General features: G+C 40.5%; 1 protein-coding gene across 6 annotated transcripts; it reads left to right on the top strand.

Moving 5' to 3' along the window:
- Positions 1-1,359: 1,359 nt before the first annotated feature.
- Positions 1,360-17,049, top strand: LOC135337936 (uncharacterized). Of its 6 annotated transcripts, none has more exons than XM_064533961.1 (24): positions 1,362-1,595; positions 1,816-1,879; positions 2,039-2,079; positions 2,150-2,239; positions 5,568-5,624; positions 5,812-5,859; positions 5,972-6,019; positions 6,088-6,123; positions 7,294-7,347; positions 7,611-7,687; positions 7,743-8,501; positions 8,659-9,058; positions 9,843-10,010; positions 10,768-10,917; positions 11,078-11,248; positions 11,363-11,536; positions 11,624-11,806; positions 11,948-12,540; positions 12,826-13,911; positions 14,023-14,223; positions 14,289-14,364; positions 14,888-15,099; positions 16,448-16,507; positions 16,639-17,049. In XM_064533961.1, exons 6-24 carry the CDS (start codon positions 5,832-5,834, stop codon positions 16,765-16,767), a joined length of 4,605 nt encoding a protein of 1,534 aa, XP_064390031.1. In that variant the 5' UTR covers positions 1,362-1,595; positions 1,816-1,879; positions 2,039-2,079; positions 2,150-2,239; positions 5,568-5,624; positions 5,812-5,831; the 3' UTR covers positions 16,768-17,049. The 6 variants fall into 6 exon arrangements, with proteins under 6 accessions (XP_064390028.1, XP_064390029.1, XP_064390030.1 ...); XM_064533962.1 differs by having other exon boundaries at positions 5,525-5,624; XM_064533958.1 differs by lacking the exon at positions 1,816-1,879 and having other exon boundaries at positions 1,360-1,595; positions 8,662-9,058.
- The last annotated feature ends 688 nt before the right edge of the window (positions 17,050-17,737 follow it).

Below are 17,737 nucleotides of genomic sequence, written 5' to 3'. Positions count from 1 at the left end.
CAACATAACTTAAACAGTAATATACATGCCATTGGTACTCACCGGCAAAATGCAGGCATCTTGTAACCAAGACAATCTTCTCAGAGTCTTCGTTGTACCTCTTTCTCCCTGTTTGTCATAAAATTAATATATCTCATGCATTTACATGCAGGTATACATTCATACATAAAGCGTGCAGTGAAACAAAGAATTTACTGCTTTGTGGCTGTCAGGAATGGACTCATGCAGGAGTGTTTTTTCAAGTAATTTCTCCTTAGCCTACAAATGTATAAGTACCGTATATCTTCTAATTTATCGGACACTTCTAATTACCCCGGACACTCTTTTGGGCAATTTTCGTTGTTCTAATACAACGGACACTCCAGTGCTTTAATATTACATTTGCTCTAAATATCCGGACAATACCTTGAGTTATCATTCATAGACGGCAAGTAAGACTTACAGTACTGCAGTTAGATAGCTTTGATTAGCTAGTTTTAGATAGCTAGTGCAACTATTCAGTCGTACCCTGTTCTATTAAACTTAGCTAGTTCGCATGCAGCTGCTTGCTTGTTCTAACACTTCGCATGCTCTATAAAGATCTGTTCCAATTATACCCGGACAATTTCCAATTTTTTGCTGTCCGATAAATTAGAAGATATACGGTAATTATTATGGTACCAATAAAAAGTGACAACACACCTGTCTTATAGTGCCGTGATAATCTCTCGAACAGTTATGTTACTACATTTTGTTGTCTCCACTTCTTTCCTAAGAGTACTTGCTTTAGAGCTGCAAACTTTGTTGCGCCTTTGTTTCTTAGATCCGAGTGAATCAGTGGCTGCTGGGTTCAATGGAAACACCAAATAATGCATGGAAAGTATAAACTCATGTACACGAATGTGTGCTGGACAGCCCACTTTGCGTACGTGTGTACCTTGGAGACATGTTTGACTAGATGTTGAAGTTTGTCCCTTAAAGTACTGCTGATCAAACTACTACTTTTGAATGCTCAAAACAATAAATCAGTGGGATGCCATCGAATGAAGGATTCTTAACCATACATGTTATTTACTTACTATCATTACTTACTTAGATAACAATGTGAGTCTGTTCATCGTCCATGCACCTGCACCTGCACCTGCACCTTGCTCACTGAAGTCCTGGTACCAATATTACTCCTATAGTACAGTAGAGCTGTGCAGCTCTAAGAGGCATTCAACATCATCCACTACTCGATCTTCTCCATTATTATGTTGACCTATTGTTCCCAGTGCCCAGTTTGCCTTCCCTGCAACTGCTGAAGAATTCGAGGGGTGTGTTGTGGTAAATTTAACTTCCGTTCCTGACATCAAAGCCAAGGATCGTATTTTAATCGGTAATTAACGGTGCAGTAGATCTACACATTTTTGCGATTTTACTTTCATTCGCAGAAATAGCAGAAATTAATATCTGTGTGCTGTAAATATTAGGCAATTAATCAAGGCTGCAATAGCCATAGATATATGTATATGATCTAGTCTAGCTAAATTTTTTGTTCAAGACACTATGGTAGATCTATACAAAGAAGATCTCGGATCTATATCTAGATTTAAGCCTATCTGTGGGAAAAACAAGTGAGATTATTAAATTAATTAAATATTAATTAATTATGTCTACTATGCTGTCAATACCTTCATTGGTGCTTGCATGGCCTATAATTATAAATTAGATGGGTGCCTCTTTGCACATTCCAATTAAAATTAATGTCGTGCATTCTCTCTCCAGCTCCAATTAACATTTATGTACTGACATTTGTATAATTATCGTCGATATGAACAATAATTTACACCATAGTTATCTTGAAGGCAATCCACTGTCTTCTCTACTATGTTTCAGCTTCACCTCTGCCCCAGAAACAGTATGGTTATCCCATAAATCCATTTATACATATAGTTTTTGAGTAAATAATTTATGTGGTTACAATGTATGGGAGTTTCCCGGGGACTACCCCCCAATCACATTTATATACGTATACTGTGTGACCACTAAGAGTTTATTCTTCTCGCACTTTATGCAGTTACCAGCTCGCAGAACTAGAACGTGATGTTCTAAGAATTGGTGAGTTAATTAATAATTATGTGTATGCTCAAAGTATTACATGTTTGTTTACAGTAATTTTTTTCTGCAGACAATTTGAACAAAGCAACTGATGAATATAGTGAATATGGGGGTCAATCAATCATTGCCCTTGAGTCACCTTCACTGGGTACACACGCTGGTGGGTAATATATAGGAATTATAAACATAATTGTGTACATAATTATAATAATAGCCTTTGCATGGCTCACTCGATCTTACCTTGCGGGCTGAATGCATAATTTATTTGTTATTCTGAAGATGCAGAAGATGCAAATGCCAGATCTGACAGTATACAACATTTCTGCTGTAACTATAAACATGTAGTCGTAAATAATTGGTGATTGGTGCCATAAGGCAATGTTTTTGTTTGTAATATACCTCTCCCACTGGCAGGTGTTAGCTTGGAATTCATACTTCTATAAAATTGTTTTCCTGTGTCAATATAATTCTTATAGTGATGCATGATAATTATGCCTCGGTGCGCTGTGCAAGCGAGGTATACGGTAGTGTGTGTTTGGAAAGGGGGTAGTAAGCACAGGGTTGGATGGAACCTCGTCCGCTAAAGCATAAAATTGACTCAAACGGAATGCACATTTGATTTTAACGAAGGACATTCAATTGACAGTTTTCATTATACCGTAAGACCTCGATTTAAGGCGACCCTCCAAATATGCGACACCCAGGAGCTTCAGCAATTTTCTGACCTCTAAAAGTAGCGACAGCTGCGTTGACAATTATTTTTTAATGTCGCGTTCTAAATAGAGGTAAATGTAGCCACTCCCTAGCCTCGATTGTAGCCTACTGGAAATCAGTGTTTTTAAGCGGCCTGAAATCGAGGCAAGTAGACTCTGTAAAGTTACCTCCAATTAGATGCGACCCTCTAAATATGCGACACCAGGACTTCAATATAATTTTTCAACCTCCAAAAGATGCGACCTCTGGCTTCGTAATTATTAAAAAGTGTCGCTTTAAATCGAGATCTTACGGTAGTAACAATTATAGTTTTTCCGGTCTTCAGAGGAGCACCAAACCCGTCATTGTGCCAGTCCACAAGTTTCAGTCCCTTTAATTTCCTGACTTGTGGATAGCTCGAGGAAAGGCGGGACCACTCCCATACATGCAGAGTCCGGGTGTGACTGTCAAACCATAGACTCTATGGCAAAACATGCAGTTGAAAAGGAAGCTAAATTTCTTATTCGAATACTTTTGTTTAGGAAGTACTCCTATGTGCAACCTTATAATTAATGTAATTAAGATAAGCAAAATGTAACCCACATGACAACGTCAGTTTCTTTCTTTTCCATTGTGAGGATTCTTTTAGTTCTGTCTCTTTGTTAGCAGTTTTTAGCCAGTTTTTTAGTACCATGGCGATCGATCGATCATGTTTAGGCTCATGTGATTCCCATATCTAGGCGTTTTGTGGCTTGTAGCTACATGTACAATCAGTATAAGATCTAACCTTGGTTCTGAATTTTCCATTAGTCATGATAAATAGATGTGTGTGTGTGTGTGTGTGTGTGTGTGTGTGTGTGTGTGTGTGTGTGTGTGTGTGTGTGTGTGTGTGTGTGTGTGTGTGTGTGTGTGTGTGTGTGTGTGTGTGTGTGTGTGTGTGTGTGTGTGTGTGTGTGTGTGTGTGTGTGTGTGTGTGTGTGTGTGTGTGTGTGTGTGTGTGTGTGTGTGTGTGTGTGTGTGTGTGTGTGTGTGTGTGTGTGTGTGTGTGTGTGTGTGTGTGTGTGTGTGTGTGTGTGTGTGTGTGTGTGTGTGTGTGTGTGTGTGTGTGTGTGTGTGTGTGTGTGTGTGTGTGTGTGTGTGTGTGTGTGTGTGTGTGTGTGTGTGTGTGTGTGTGTGTGTGTGTGTGTGTGTGTGTGTGTGTGTGTGTGTGTGTGTGTGTGTGTGTGTGTGTGTGTGTGTGTGTGTGTGTGTGTGTGTGTGTGTGTGTGTGTGTGCAGGGGCGTAGGGAGGGGGAGGGCTTTGGGGGCTGGAGCCCCCCCTTTCTCTGCAAAAACTACACTAAGAGCCCCACCTTCTCTGATGAGTCTTCAGCCTGGGAATTACTGGTATAGATTAGTGGCAGACAAACAGCATGTCCAAGAGCTAGCTATACTATACTAGTAACTTTGATTCTTTAGTGCAACAGAACTAAGCTAGCTAGCTACGGCTAGCTAGCTAGCTTTAGCAGTATTATTAATTGAAGCAAGGTGTGGCTATTTCTTGCACATGCGCAATGAGTCATTAATTAGGGGATGTGGCTCCTGGTCACCGGAATTTTCGGCGCTCCGCGCCAAGTAGTTTCTGGCGCGAACAGCTCAGCCCCCCCTTCCTCAAATTCCTGCCTACGCCCCTGGTGTGTGTGTGTGTGTGTGTGTGTGTGTGTGTGTGTGTGTGTGTGTGTGTGTGTGTGTGTGTGTGTGTGTGTGTGTGTGTGTGTGTGTGTGTGTGTGTGTGTGTGTGTGTGTGTGTGTGTGTGTGTGTGTGTGTGTGTGTGTGTGTGTGTGTGTGTGTGTGTGTGTGTGTGTGTGTGTGTGTGTGTGTGTGTGTGTGTGTGTGTGTGTGTGTGTGTGTGTGTGTGTGTGTGTGTGTGTGTGTGTGTGTGTGTGTGTGTGTGTGTGTGTGTGTGTGTGGACTGCTATACAGCTGCTCAAGGATCAATGAAGTGCAAGTAAGAGTTTCTATAGGCTTCTAGTTACGTTTTCTTGGATTTTAATTCGTGGATTTGCAAAATAATGCTTCGTTCTCGAGTTATGCCTATAGTTTTGCTTACTTGGAATGCCGTTGCTTTCAGAAGAGTGCAGAGCAAAACTTGTTCACTTGAGTGTTGCTACTCTACTTAGTTAGCTCTGCACTAGAACGCTAGCTATTGCATGGTAGCTGCAACAGTGAGAAGAGAGCTGCAAGGCTCTGCTGATGCAGCCATTACTTGAACTTTTGGCATCAATCGCTTTTAAAAACAGTCATGGTCGATCATTGCCCACTCTTTGAGTTTCCGTTTCCCTGTAATTCTGCCCAGAGCATGCAGGTGTTAATTCAAAATGTATAAAAGCTAATATAAATAGTAGCTTTGTATGTAGCTTTGCCATGCACCTCCACCGAGGCATCAGCACCCGCGGTGCTTTTATTAATGGTCAGAGTTTCATCTAGTGGGGGGGGGGGGCTGGGGTGAACCTTCCCCCCCAACATTTTTATATAATAATGACATCATCACATTAGTTCTGCATGTCTATGATGTGCAATATGTAACTAGATCTACTGTGATGCACTAGCATGTAATAGGGGGTGTGGTCAACAAATGTGGGAGTAGCCAAACATTTTGTGGCAGGCATAAACCTTCCCCCCTAAAATTTTAATCCTAGATGAAACCCTGGTGTTTTGATACTTGTATAATTATATTATATACAATTTTGTTGGCATACATGCACACGTGCAGCTATAATTATGTACAGAACATTGAAATTCTACTTATTATACAGTCATTGACAAAGAGACTGTCTTCCTGGAAAAGCTCAAAACTCAGACTATACATCAGGGTACGTTTGCTTGCAAAGATGGTGATTCATGCATGCACATTGTAAGCTTTAATTTGACTTAACTCTATGTATACATGTGTCTTATGTCTTGATAGTTGTGTTATATATACATGATCATGCGCAGTACAACTTTGTTGGCAGGTGTGCACAGTGCATGTTGATCCCTATATTCTTACTTATCATGCAGTTACGGAGACAGTCTTGGGAATGCTCAAAACTAAGACTAAAACTGACGGTAAGTTTTCTTGCAAAGAGGCTTGACTGTATATCTGTCTCTATGTTGGTATATATATACATGCATGCATGCACAGTGATGGTCTTAATGATAAACATTCTATATCATGCAGTCTTGAATGGCTTACTGGAACTGCTTAAAGCTCAGACTGAAACTGAGGGTATGTTTTGCTTATTCTATCAATATATAATATTATCTTTACGTGTACACGTAATCTCATTTACACAGATTTTTTGGACAATGACAGTAAGAAGCAATATAAAGGTACTTATAGTAAGCATACACAAAAAATGATGTGTGGTTTTGACGCAGAGTGCGTGACTATTGTGGCAAACGTGCGTTTTTTCATGCATTTTTTCCTGATAGTTGCCACAATAGTCACGTGCACTTGCGTCAAAACCACACACCATTTTTTACAGTGGATATATATAATACTGTATAGCGGGTAATTTCCAGGTGTTAAAACTTTCATGGTTGAGTAATAGTGATTACGCAAGGCGCGTGAGTGACCATAGGTATAGTAGTCTTTGGTTTGTTAGCATTCTTCGTGAGATAAATTTTTGTGGCTGTGTGTATAAAAATGGTCAATGGTCAATGATCGCTTTATTCATGCGTGCATGGGTCTAGCCTCGATTCCAGGCCAATTAAAATATGGCCTGGTACTTATTGCATGGTGTTAGTGCGCATGCGTTAGTCTATTCACCAGAATCTGGGGAATCCCCTTTTTTCTTTCTCTCATCCATTTTCGTACATCAGCTTAGCTCTCTATTGCATTGTTCCAGAAGGCTTTCACACTAGTCTGAAGCCAGAAAAGAGGCTCTCATCTACCTCTATGACGGTTGTATGGTCAGGATGTCTTACCTCGGATCTGTACAGGCTATTGGAAAGTGTATGGTGCCTCAAACTGCTACTCGTGAAGACAACCCGGCTATAGGACCATCCTAGACGTAGATGAGAGCCTCTTCTGTCTTACAACTAGTGTTCAAGCCTTCTAGACCAACGCAATAGACGGCATAAGCCACAGCTTTACAGAACTCAGTCATAGAGATAAAGTATTATGGAACATTATTCTTAGTAAACGGACTAATTTCCTGTGTAATTTACTAAAGTTTTACATTCGTAGTACGATTACCCATATTCTGGGTAATTTGAAGCGCATGCGCACTATCACCCCTGCAATAGGTACCAGGCCGTATTTTAATCGGCCTTGAATCGAGGCTATAGCATGGGTCATGCTCAGATAAAAACTGCAACAGTGTTTTTGTTTGTTATACCGGCAGGTGTTAGCTTGGAATTCACTTCTATAAAAATATAGTGATGCATGAATAATGTGTGTTTTGATACTTGTATATAATAATTATGATTGCACAATTTTGTTGGCATACATGCAGCTATAATTATATATACAGAACATTGAAATTCTATTTTATGCAGTCATTGAAACAGACGAGATTGTCTTCCTGGAAAAGCTCATAGCTCAGACTGAGGGTACGTTAGCACTTCAGTGCTCATTAGTCAATTCGTGATATATATTTTCGTGGCTGCGTGTGTATAAAGTGGTCAATGGTTAATGATCGCTTTATTCATGTATGGGTCGGGTCATGCTCAGACAAAAACCACAATATTCCCCCCCTCCCCGATAATTACTAGCTATACACGCTATTGTCTATATTATTTCATTACGTAGAGCTCATACAAGATCACTCCGTCAAAAAAGCATCGTTACACTAAATGTAATCCATCTTTTCCAGGAATGCCGCAGGGGGCACCTAACCAGATCAAGGATATGCTAAAGTTTAAAGTTCTCAATGCCATGAATCTACGAATTGTAAGCTATAATCATAATCTTCTATTATGCTAATCAAGTTCCCTTTACCGTATAGAGTAATATCATCAACTTCAAACTAATGAGTAAAGTTAAACTAAAGCTGAAGAAAATCGAAGAACCGTTAGATAATCAGCAAGAAGATATGAACACAGACGTGCAACATAGTGAACATTTTGCCGTCAGCTACCGTGTCCTTACCAACTGCTATACAAAATTAAGGAACGAATTACAACATGCTATCCCAAACACTGATGACGACTCTAAAGTTGGCCCCACACATCAATCAATCTCTGTCTCTTCCAAGAAATCAGAAAATGGTGAAAAACTTGTTAAAAATGCTCAACCAAGTGAAGGAATTAACCACAAACATACCCGTCTTATCGCCGAATTAACGCATGAGGAACCTAGCCCCAGATTTACCCACGCTCAGAGTGAATACATTAACCACAAGTATACCCGCGTTATCAGCATATTGCGGAGTGAGAACGATACTCCCATATCGTCTACAAAAAGTTATAATGCTGCCACTGTAAGGGGCAGCAAAAATAGTAGCAAAAGCAACAATGGGAACAAAGACTCCACTCCTGGTAAACGTGACAATGAATCCTCTTCTCAAAGAGGATCTAACTCTTCCGGTCAAAACACATCGTCATCATCATCGAACGGTAATTGTGGAGGTGCCAGTGGGTGTGGTGGTAGCGGAGGAAAGGATGATGATGATGAGGGACATGAAGACAATCACAGAAGAATTACAAAGGAAATTTCTGCCGAAGAAGAATTTAACGAAGAAGCCTCCAAAGATGTGGAGAAAAAGGTATCTGATTTCACTGTAATCTCTTCATACAGTTATATACTATGTGCTCACTAGAAAATTGCTTGTGTATTAGTGTGTATATATGCATCACAGGTTGTATCATGTGTTTACGTCATATTCTCATATCCATCGTAAGCACTATCACTGTACTTAATAGCAGAACAGCTCCGATGATTCTGCCACTAGCGAGGACAAAGATGAGCCATCTCACAATTGTGTCGATTCTCCCATTGATAGCTCTAGCAAGAAAGCAGACAGTGACCCCACTGCAGGGTTGGACATGTACAGCCCTCTCACGGAGCCCATGGACCCCCCTGTATGGTTTGACATGTACAGCCCTCTCATGGAGCCCATGGACCCCCCTGCATTGTTTGACATGTACAGCCCTCTCACGGAGCCCATGGACCCCCCTGTATGGTTTGACATGTACAGCCCTCTCACGGAGCCCATGGACCCCCCTGTATGGTTTGACATGTACAGCCCTCTCACGGAGCCCGTCAACTGCACAACTGCCACTGACTGTCTGAATAAGCAAAGGGACTCTGATACAAGTACAAGTCAGTTCATTAATTATGTGATGATCTTTGCCCCATCAGCTAGCCTCAGGCTATTTTTTTCTCACTAGATCGAAAATCCTTGTGTCGGGTGTTAGTGCACATATGCTGAACAGTTACATAGAAGCAGGGTAATAATAAATTTTACCGGTAAACTAGCTATAGTCCGTTTACTGGGGAATATACGTAAAGCTTTGGCTTATGCCCTGTATTGCATTGGCCAAGAAGGCTTGTACACTAGTCCAAAGCTACAAAGCTAGAAGAATGAGGCTCTCTACGATGATCATACATGGCCCATTTGTCTTCAAGCAGCGGTTAGAAACACCATAGAAAGCATAAATACTTTTTATAGCCTATACAGAACCAAGCTCATACATCACGACCATACAACCATCGTAGAGGTACGTGAGAGCCTCTTCTTGCTTCAGACTAGTGTGCAAGCAGTCTCTTGACCAACGCAATAGAGGGCATAAGCCATAGCTAAGCTGCTTCACCATAGATAGAAAAGATGAGGGGGATTCCCCAGATTCTGCAGCATGAATGCGCTGTTGTCACTCCCATGCAATGGACACCTGGCCGTGTTTTTCTCCTTTCCATTCTGTAGAGAAATCGACCTGGGAATGAGGCTACCCATAATTAATAGCTATCTCGCCGGTTCATTATTTGTAATAATTATGTATCCTATTAATTACTGTACATAGCTAATGGTGTGTATATATATACGTTGTACATGGACTGTTACTATAGAGCTCCACATGCACATAATTATTCTGGAATTACGTTGCAGATGAGCCATCTTTTCAACTGCACACCGAGCTCCTTAATGATTCTATGCTGAACAAAAAACAACATCAACCAACAAAGCAGCAGACAATAAAAACAGAGCTCAGAATTGAACTGTCATATGATGAAACTGAAGAACATGTGGAAGAGAAGCGTACACAGCTCCATCCAGGTAAGTATATATCGTTACCAGCTTTGGACACTCTATACCATCGGAGTGTATGAAGAGGAGTATCCAACTGTAGCAGTTGTATAGTGTAAACTATATTACGTACAAGTATGTCATACCATGTCACTATCAGACCTCATCTTAAGTAGGTGCGTAGGTGTAGTGGTTAATTAGTTAAAAACGATATCAGCATACACGTACATAATTATGGTCTGCTGTGGTTTGTACCTCCAGCCCACATTTATGGGGGGTAACAGTTTACACAACTACAAGTGTTAGTGACGGATTCAGTCCGAGATATAGAATGGAATGTGCGTGGAAGTCGCATACTCCTCTTCATACACTCCTGATACCATGTATAGGATAGACTACACCTAAGAATATACATCTACGTAACCTCCGCGGTTGCGGTTAGCCCGAGGCAAAGCCAAGGGAATCTAACCGTAACCAAGGTGGTTACTAAGACGCATATTCTACGAGTGGGTGTGATCTATCTAACTTGGACTTCATTGCGCATGCGCGAGGCGTGGTTATAAAAGGCTAGGTTTGGTGCGTAGCAACAGAAATTGAATTTGTGCGAGCTGGAGAGCTGTGAGAGACACCAGTTGACAGAAAAAGACAAGAAGACGGCTTCAAAACAACGAAAAACTTTTGGATGTTACATCATTGACCATAAACTATACCTCATATAAAAATATATTATGTTGTGTATACATGAACTGTTGGTATATAGAGCTCACTAATATGAACTAATTTGCAGATCAACCTTCACTACTTCTGCTGAACAGAAAACCCCAAACACTCTCAACGCAGCAGACAGAAGAAACAGAGCCCATAATTGAGCTAACTAATCATTGTTCTGTTGAAAGGGGAGGACAAGTGAATGAGAAGCATGTTCACCTCCATGCAAGTAAGCACAATTGCTATATCGATTATTAACCCATTAAGCTGTGATTGCCATGAAATGATTCTTCTAATAATATTTTAGCTAGCAGTGCATTGTTCGTTTTGTTAGTTACTACGTATGTATAATAGAGCTTAATAACACAATGTATATATGTACATTGCAGACCAGCAACATGTTCAACTGCACTCAGAGCAGTCTGATGATCAGGAACATATTCTGCTGGACGGTAAATCACAACTGCAACTGGCAAAAGAAAAGAACCCCAAAAACAAACTGGCAGATGATCCTCCTTCTGAAATTGAAGTGAGGGAGAAGGATGCTCAGCTCCATGATAGTAAGAGGACAGAAATGTCTTAAAGTTTGTGTTGCTTTACTTTGAGGCTTTCAATAGCTAATGTTGTTGTTGCTATAGAGCTCACTTACGTGGAATAATTTGATTACCTTACAGATCAGCCATCTTCTCAACTGCCCATCGAGCTCCCTGATGGTCCACTATTGAATGGAAAACAACAACTACCCACAAAGCAGCAGACAATAGAAACAGAGCCCAGAATTGAGCATGAGCTGACAGGTTACTCTCCTTCTGAAAGTGAAGGACAAGTTGAAGAGAAGCTCGATGCAAGTAAGTATATACAGCTTTAGGACCCTTTTGATGATTATTAATGGACCTTCTTGTCGTTCTAATTGGTCATGGAGTATTTGATTACAGTTGCAGACCCGCCCACTGTTCAACTGCACACCGAGCAGTGTGATGATCAGGCACCTACTCTGTTGGACGAAAAGTCACAACTGCAAGAAAAGAAGCCCACAATTGAGCTGGTAGATAATCATCCTTCTCAAAAACCTGTGGGTGTAGGACATGTGAGGGAGGAAACTCGACTCCATTATGCTAGTAAGCAGAGAGTAAATAATATGCTGCCTCAATGATTCTTAATGAGGTCTAATTATTATGCATCGTACATATATAGCATTGATGTGTGTTAAGATTTGAGTGAATGGATTTGTTGTTATGGAGCTCAATAACATCTTACAGCTCAGACAACAAGTCTTCCTCGTACTGAAAGTAAAGTACTGCCAGAGTCTGAAGATGCGATAAGAAAAACGAAACTCTTCCCTATCACTAGAGTGAACAGGCAGCCTGATAATGCCTTAAAACCAAAACATATTGCTCAATCGAGAGAAGCTCATGGAAGTTCAAAAGCCATAGAACCAACTTTTAAGAAAGCTCAGCCACCCACTAAACTGGCAGCAAAACAAGGAAACAATCGGACTGTTAGAAAATCTCAGCAATCTGTCGAGCAAACACAATATAAACAGACACCTAACCCTACAATAGTGAAATGCAAAAATAACAATGGGAGCAAAGACACCACTACTGGTGGTAAATCTGACAATGGGTCCTCTTCTCAAACAGGATCTAACTCTTCCAGTAAAAACACATCGTCGTCATCATCATCATCATCATCGAATGGAGATGGTGCAAGTGCCAGTGGGTGTGGTGGTAGTGGAGGAAGGGATGATGATGAGAGAAATAAAGACAATCATAGTTCGTATGAGGATAACTCCACCGACGAAGCGTCTAGTGATAACGAAGAAACCTCCGAGAAACAGTCACATGACATCACTGTAAGTTAATACGTACTAGTAAATAAACTCGGGACATAATTATGTGAAAATGTACTTATATATATATCGTTCATCTCTACTTGTTCTGCGAAAATAAAAAAGGTGTACAAGTTATACAATCCTGTATCCACCACACAAGCATACACTTTGTTGTGTGTACGTACTTGGTCACCAGGGGTCTATTATTCTATTAATACGCACTAACTGTTCCTCCTTCTAACGTTAATGATATTTTAACCTCTTTCACCACACTTGATATTTATGAATACGTTATTTTAACTACAGACACCCCAGAAAAGAAAAGTAGGGAACAAACTTCAACAGCAGAAGCAGGCTGTGACTGTTGAAGAAGCCAAAACGTCTTCCAAGGGCAACAACGCACTCATTCCTGCGACAAAACCTCGAAGTAGGCAACCGAAAAAGAGAAAAAAAACCGGTACAGTGCGTGGTGGTGACGTGGCTCTTGACTACAACAATTCCGATACTTCTACCCGTAGCATAGCCGAACACAAGCAACCCAGCGATGACAAAAATATTATCAAAACTGATGACAGTGGTGCTGATGATTACGAAAGTGATACCTCAGAAGTGAAATTGAAACCTTTTCATTTACCAGTCAGTCCATCGGCCAGTTCTTCTTCACTAGAAATTGAACCAAAACTTGACAATAGCTTTCACTCTTTGTTAAATGGAGCAGCACTATCAAGCTCCCCAGGCAGTCTTGTTTCACCACACCAAGTTCGTCCACCCGAACCTGCGCCAGTTGAAGCTCCACGAATAGATAAAGCACCTGCTAATGCATCACAATTGGTCCGGCCTCCTGAATACTTCAGTTTGACTGGAAGAAAGAGTAAAACCGTACTCCAGCATGCAAATCAGCAAGACACTTTGGACGAAGCACGACAGGAATGTAGAGCATTAATGGTACCTGCTACTACATCACAATTGGTTCGGCCTCCTGAAGACCTCAATGTTAGGAAGGACAACAAGAAAAAGAAGAAAACTAAAACTAAGAATGAATCATTAGTGGCTTCTGGAGCGAGTTTGGCACCTGTTTGCATATCAAGACAAACTAATTGTGGCATTTTCGCTGGCAGCAATCACACTCAGCTTTGCTCAGGACGCCCACTGGAAACTAACACAGCTCGATTAGAGTGCAGTGCTCCAGGCCAGATTTCAGATCCCCCACATCTGCTGACCAGGTTTCATCATCCACGTCCGCCAGAAGAAAATGTCAGTCAAGGACAAAAAAACAAATCAAAAGATGAACCTCTTCCGGACTGTCACAAGGTTCGTCCCCCAGAGCCAACAGATGTAGAGGCTGAACAGTTTGCTGCTCCAACTCAAGTAACAGGATCACACTCTTCATCAGTGAGTGTATACCTAGCTACATCGTGTTTGTTGCTCCAACCCAGTGCACACACGTGCTTCCATAATGTAATTTCCTCTGTTAATTAATGTAGCTTTTGTTTTTTCACTTAGGAATTGGTTGTGTACTCACATTGGAGACGCCGCAGATGTCATGAAATGAACACTGCACATCCGTTCCACTATATTCGCCCACCGTCGAATCATTATAACGGTCCAACACTGTTCATGGCATTATCTGGTTCTGATGCTGGGAACGAATTAGCCCCTAGCCCTGGAGCTGTGGTGTTAGCTAGTGACCCAAGCACTGGTCAAGTAAGTGCACGCTTTTATCATGTGTGAAATGATATCTATTATTGTTTCCACATGTTTTGTTGTAGAGTGGACCTTTAATGGAAGCTACTAATTGTAGGCCACGGCAGTGCTTCTTCAATGTTCATGGCAGACGAGGCAATGGTGAGGGAACTCTTTTAGAGTGGACACATTAATTAGGGGATAATTAAGGTTTTGTAAAATTGCACACCTTAAAGCAAAGCAATAGAGTTTCACTATAGAAGGGGACCTGCATATAGGATGACCAAAAGGAACATCTTTTCTACCGTTATACAGAGCGGTGGGCTTTAATTTGTTGAGGGGTGTTTTGTACATACACACTTTTTATTTGGGACCTTGTAGGTGCCTATATTATATATATAGCCTTTATAGCACAGTTTGTAGTTTATTCATCAGGAGGGTTCCACTGTACGTAATGTACATGTGATGGAATGTACAATATAGGTAATCTTTTAAGTTTTGGTGGTATGAGAATGAGTGGGTGCAGTACAATAATTATAGTAATTATATGTCTTCTATTTTGATACTGCGTGTATATACACAAACATATGTTTCCATGATTACATAATTATGCCTCTAGGCTGTAAACTGTTCATGCCTGTCTGTCTTTATTATTGTTTGATACTCTGTAATGGTTGATTTGCAGGAGTCCTTCTTCGTCAGGAAATTTGTGACTTTGTGACGTTGGATGACGGTGCCAAGGAGCTGTGCCAAGTGATCGTCGACATCATACAGTTCTTGCGTCAGAAACAACACGGACTAACCACCTTGGAGTCAATCACAATCGATGTACCTAGAGCTATTAGTATCCCAGAGTCTCATCTAGTTCCTCTCAACAGTCATCAAACAGCAATAACTGTGAGTTAATCATTATAGCTAATTAAGACATAATTATACACATCATTCTTATACTAATAGTCATGCACAAGACTAAGTTTAATTGACTGTGACGATGTACAGTATACATAGTTATGTACCCATTAGCCTCGACTCCAGCCCCTTGAATAGTGGGCCTGGTATTTACTGTTTGCGCGTGGGTGGACAATTAATTTATTATTTACCGTATTTATCTCATTGAACGTTAAAACAGTATTTTATCTTATTGTGATAAAGAACAGAAAAAAGAAAAAGAAGAGGCTACCTCTCTGCATATACTGTAGACAGAGACAGCTAAGTAAAACATCAGCTCTGTAGATTTATTCATTAACTTGAGGCTTGGATCGGATACACACTCAGGCGACAAGTTAATCTCATAAGAAAATTTAATTAGTTAAACCTGTGGGTAAAAAATAAATGTGGATAAGTACAGTGGTTGTGACGTAACATAATGTGAGGACTACTTATTGATTTACACAATAGATTACCATTGAAAGCACTATCCATTAATACACACTCAAGCAACAAGTCCGGATACACACTCAAGCAACAAGTCCCTCGGATCGGATACACACAAGTCCCTCGGATTGTAAACACATTCAGGCCACACAGTTCTCGGATCAGATACCATGTAGTACTCTGTGACCAATTTTCGGCAAATGTCACAACAATACTTCCTTCCAGAGAGAATGGCACTGAACGTCGAACAGACACACCGACACTTTGAAGATGGCTTCATTCACTCAGAGAAACAAGAGGAGAAATCACCATCACAACACTTCTTTCAGAGAGAGGTGCACTGGTCCTGTCAAGCTTCACATCAATCAAGAAAGGGAGTGTCTGGAAAGCAGATGGACTTGCTCTGGGACTTGCCATAGCCGGTCGGTACGGTACCCACATAAACACCAGCGTACAGACACTTCAACGCCTCCAACTGCTTGTCTTTCAAGACTAGACCTGGTATTCCAACACAGGATAACGCGTACACAAGAGCAGAAGAGAAGGTAGCAGCCATTACACAACTTGGACTAGATTTCTTTTTTCAATGACATCATTATAAATGAAACGGATATCAATGTTTTACAAACTAATGCGGAATAAGAATACTGATAAATATACTGCAATTTACGATTACCAAGATTCTTGGTAATTCTGGCGCATGCGTAAACAGTGTATACCAGGCCGCCTTTCTCAGCGGCTTGGAATCGAGGCTATGTACCCATATACATACCCTCACATATGAAAGTGCCTGTGTGTAGTTAGGATATGTTTAGCGGAATCAATTGACTGAATAACTGACTCTGCATGCGTGTTGTGTGTATTTGTACAGCTTGGATTGCTGGTCAGACTTGTTGAGGAGTTCCTTGACCTCTGGGAGCGAAGATATCCAGTAAGTACAACTGTCCAAACTGCAATATGATACTAGTTGCATGTGATTATGTCTCAATTAATAGTCTGTAACTCCGCCTCCCCACTATATATATACACACTCAACCTAAGACATGTTTCTCTCTATCCCAGGGATCCGGTTCTGCTGCAATCAGTTCTCTCCAATTGTTTGTGAGCTGGTTTCGTGGTGTAGAGAGCAGTGGTCAAGGTGTAGAGACAGCTCTACTGGGAGAAGCACTCCTAAAGCTAAGAACACATTAGCGGACATATACGGTGGCGTACATATAATTATGTAGTAACTATTTTCTTGTATGTAGCTTTTAGACAAAGTGTATATTTTATGAATAACGGTTAAAAAACTGTTCAAGTTAAGCCCTAGGTAGTTTATAATTATGTGAAGAACCCGTTATATTAGTTTTAGCAAATTGAATATCTTTATACAATAATTATTTTTGGCACTCTTTTATTTACCCTATTTTTGTATCCTTGGTAATTTCAATTGTTACCTTCACCAACAACCATACAAGTATATTATTATTATTATAGTGACAACATATCTACCATATCAAAAGCTATTCTGGTGGCCACTACATGTACGTATAGGTACTGTAGTAGTATACCCTGGTGTGTTGATCCCTGGCAAATACCTAAAACCACCACAGGTGTGTTGTGTTGGAATGTGTGGTCTTGTAGATACTTTGAAGTTAGTGCTTTCATTGTTACTCCTAATAAGTCATTGACAATCCATGGCTTTCACTTCATACAATATTTATCTTGCTTTGCATGTTGAAATACACTATTTGCGATCAACATAATTATGATGAGCTTGTGTTCTACTCACACAGTGTAGTTTACATTTATCTCAGCGGGTGTTTTTGTTTTGAGAATTTCATTTTAGGAAGTGAAAGTTTACTTTATGGTCTGGAAGAGCTTGCAGGTATTCACAATAGTGACGACTGCCAGCATACCTTTTAAATTATTTAGATTTAGAATTTTTATATCCGTCCATGGCACAATATAGTGTGACAACATTAATAGTTAATGCATGTGCAATGTTCCCAATACATGTAGTAAAGTATGCCTCCTATATAGAGGTATGTATGCAGTATGTTGATGAATGTTGATACAACATGAATCAAGTATAAGCGCCACATACAGATTGAATGAATACCATTAAATTTTACTGGCAATTCAGGCAACAAGAAGTTTGTCTGTCTGTATAGTGGGTGCA

This window comes from Halichondria panicea, chromosome 6 (genome assembly GCF_963675165.1).
Source record: "Halichondria panicea chromosome 6, odHalPani1.1, whole genome shotgun sequence".
Classification (NCBI taxonomy): Eukaryota; Metazoa; Porifera; class Demospongiae; order Suberitida; family Halichondriidae; genus Halichondria; species Halichondria panicea.
This window is presented reverse-complemented; position numbering and strand designations above follow the sequence as displayed.